Raw genomic sequence first — 3,078 nt, forward strand, 5'->3', positions numbered from 1 at the left:
GCTGCTGTTCCCTGGCAGTGCTGCCATGCCAGGAACTTTTCCCCCTCCATCTCTGCACACAGGACATGTCCCTGCAGCTCCAGAAAGGCCTTGGAAGGAAGAATCCCAGGAAAAATATAGTTGCTTAATGGCCCTTAGACAAAGAGAGAGCAGGGAACCTTCAGAAAAGAAAATCACAGAAGAAATTAGAATGGGGATGACAACTTTATCAGAAATTAAATACCACAAGCAAATACGACAAATTCAGAAGACAGTCTGGGTCTGTGATGAATTACATTATAAATGCTATTCATAATTGTATTCCTTCAGAAAAACATCCAGCTATCAGTTTGCACATTGCACCCTTGAGTTCGTGGTTCCTCATGCTGTAGATGAGGGGGTTCAGTGCCGGAGGCACCACCAAGTACAGAACTGCCACCACCAGGTCCAGGGATGGGGAGGAGATGGAGGGGGGCTTCAGGTGTGCAAACATGGCAGTGCTGAGAAAGAGGGAGACCACGGCCAGGTGAGGGAGGCACGTGGAAAAGGCTTTGTGCCGTCCCTGCTCAGAGGGGATCCTCAGCACAGCCCTGGAGATCTGCACGTAGGACAGAACAATGAAAATGAAACAGCCAACACCTAGACAAGAACCAGCCACAATTAGCCCCACTTCCCTGAGGTAGGTGTGTGAGCAGGAGAGCTTGAGGGTCTGTGGGATTTCACAGAAGAACTGTCCCAGGGCATTGCCTTGGCAGAGCGGCAGTGACAGTGTATTGGCCGTGTGCAGCACAGCATAGAGAAACCCACTGGCCCAGGCAGCTGCTGCCACGTGGACACAAGCTCTGCTGCCCAGCAGGGTCCCGTAGTGCAGGGGCTGGCAGATGGCCACGTAGCGGTCATAGGCCATGACCGTGAGGAGAAAATACTCTGCTGAAAGGAAAAAGACATTCAAGAAGAGCTGTGCAGCACATCCTGAGTAGGAGATGTCCCTGGTGTCCCAGAGGGAGTTGGCCATGGCTTTGGGGAGAGTGGTGGAGATGGAGCCCAGGTCGAGGAGGGAGAGGTTGAGGAGGAAGAAGTACATGGGGGTGTGCAGGTGGTGGTCACACACTACGGCGGTGATGATGAGGCCGTTGGCCAGGGCAGCAGCCAGGTAGATGCCCAGGGAGAGCCAGAAGTGCAAGAGCTGCAGCTCCCGCGTGTCTGCAAATGCCAGGAGGAGGAACTGGGTGATGGAGCTGCTGTTGGACATCTGCTGCCTCTGGGCAAGGGGACCTGCTCATGCAGGAAAGTCACCAAGAAGTCAGAGGTTACTTCATGAGCCAAGTGAAAGGCATTTCTCCTAGATGCGCCCCCGGTGCCCCATGTCCCCCCCTCTGCCGTTCCTGGGAGAGCTCCCTTCAGAGCCGTGGCTGGAGCTGTGCTGAGTGCTGGCCGAGTGTGCTGTGAGGAGCAGGGGCTGTGCCCGCTGGCTGCCCAGCAGTGAGCCCTGCTCTGCAGCAGGGGCTTCATGGGAACCCTGGGGGGCAGGGGCCAGTCCTGGCCTGGCACTGGCTCAGCACAAACTGCTCCCAGCGCAGAAGGGCCTGTCAGCATCTGCTCCACCCGTGCTGAGCAACGGCCACGGCCAGAGTCAGGTCAGGAGGGGTTTGTGCTGTGCTCAGGGAGAGCAGGGTGAGTGCTGAGAGGCAAGGGGACTGTCTGTGGCTTTGGGAGAATGAGGGAATCTGCTCTGTCCCTCCAGATCCTTCCCAGTTGCTGGATGAGAAGTTTACTAATGGTCTGGACCCCTTGGTCTAAAGGCTGTGCTGGGTGGGGGAGGAGAGCAGAGGTGCGTTGCTCAGGGAAGGAACCTGCATGGCAGACCATGGCCAGGAGGTGCCCCCATCTCCCCTGCATCAGGGTTCCCCTCAGCATCTCCCCCCCTCCCTGCCCAGGGCTCTGCTGCCTGCAGCTGTCCCTGCCAGCAGCTCTTTCTCTGGCCCCAGGGCTCTTCCCTGCCAGCGCTCACAGAGCCCAGCTCAGCCCCTGTGTGCCAGCTCTGCCCTGCAGCCGCTCTCTGTCTGCAGGCAGGAACAAACAGCTCCCCCAAAGCCTGAGGGAAAAGGAGAGCTGATGCTGGTTTCATCTGCAGCCTGCTGGGGAGGGAAGGCACTTGCTCAGCTCCCTCATCAACCTCCCTGTGATGCTTTCAGCATCTCAGCCCCTGCTCTGACCTGCACAGCTGTTTCCATTGCCACCAAGCGGAGCCACGGAAAAGTGGCAGCAGAGATTCAGGCAAGCACAGAGCCAAGCAGTGATCCCCTGCCATGAACGTGCTCATGGAAAGTCCCCTTGGAAATGACCTGGAGCTGTGAGCAACCCTGTCACATGCAGCACTCACTCAGAAGAACAGGGACCTTTTCCTAATGGGGGTCGTTCCTTTCTCCCCCACATTCTCCCCGCAGCCGCACGGGAGCCCCCCGGCAGGCTGAGAGCTGCCCCTGGCAGGCGGCAGAGCCCCTGCCCCAGCACACAGCCCCCGCGGCTGCAGGGACCCTGCTGGCAAGGACAGCCCTGGGCACCCCTGCCTGCACAGCCACCTTCACAGCCCTGCAGCCGGCCCTGGCACAAGGCAGCCCACATGCCCTGGCCCTCCCACGCTGCAGCAGGGAAGCCCTGCTCTGCAGCACACTGGCCTCCTCCACAGCAAAAGGCTCCCACACGGTCCCACAGGCTGGGGGTGCCCCAGCTGCTGCAGACCCGGCTAGCAACTGCAGAGGCATTGCCCTGCAGCCACACACTTACCGGCTCAAGGGCTCTGCAGATTTCTCCAGCAGGGAGCTCTCAGCAGCCTCCCACCAAGGTCTGCCTTTGAGCTCTCCCTGCCTCGCTCCTCTGCCCTGGGTGCCTGCAGGCAGTGCCTCAGCCCTGCTGCACTTTGCAGAGGAGCTGCTGGTGGGCAGAGCTGTCTCTCTGCAGCGCTGCCCGCTTGCCAGGAGCTCCCTCCATGGCAGGAGCCCGGCCCAGCTCGGCAGCAGGGAGCAGCCCAAGGCAGCCCTTGCTCTGCCCCTCTGGGCTCCCTCCAGCTGTCCCTGGGGCTGCAGGGGAACCTGCTGG

General features: G+C 59.7%; 1 protein-coding gene across 1 annotated transcript; it reads right to left on the reverse strand.

Annotated features, from left to right (window-relative positions):
* Positions 1-289: 289 nt before the first annotated feature.
* LOC121080203 (olfactory receptor 14C36-like) lies at positions 290-1,234 on the reverse strand. The gene has a single exon (XM_040578067.1). It carries the CDS (start codon positions 1,229-1,231, stop codon positions 290-292), a length of 942 nt encoding a protein of 313 aa, XP_040434001.1. The 5' UTR covers positions 1,232-1,234.
* Positions 1,235-3,078: the final 1,844 nt, after the last annotated feature.

The sequence above is a fragment of the Falco naumanni genome, chromosome 22 (assembly GCF_017639655.2).
Source record: "Falco naumanni isolate bFalNau1 chromosome 22, bFalNau1.pat, whole genome shotgun sequence".
Taxonomy (NCBI): domain Eukaryota; kingdom Metazoa; phylum Chordata; class Aves; order Falconiformes; family Falconidae; genus Falco; species Falco naumanni.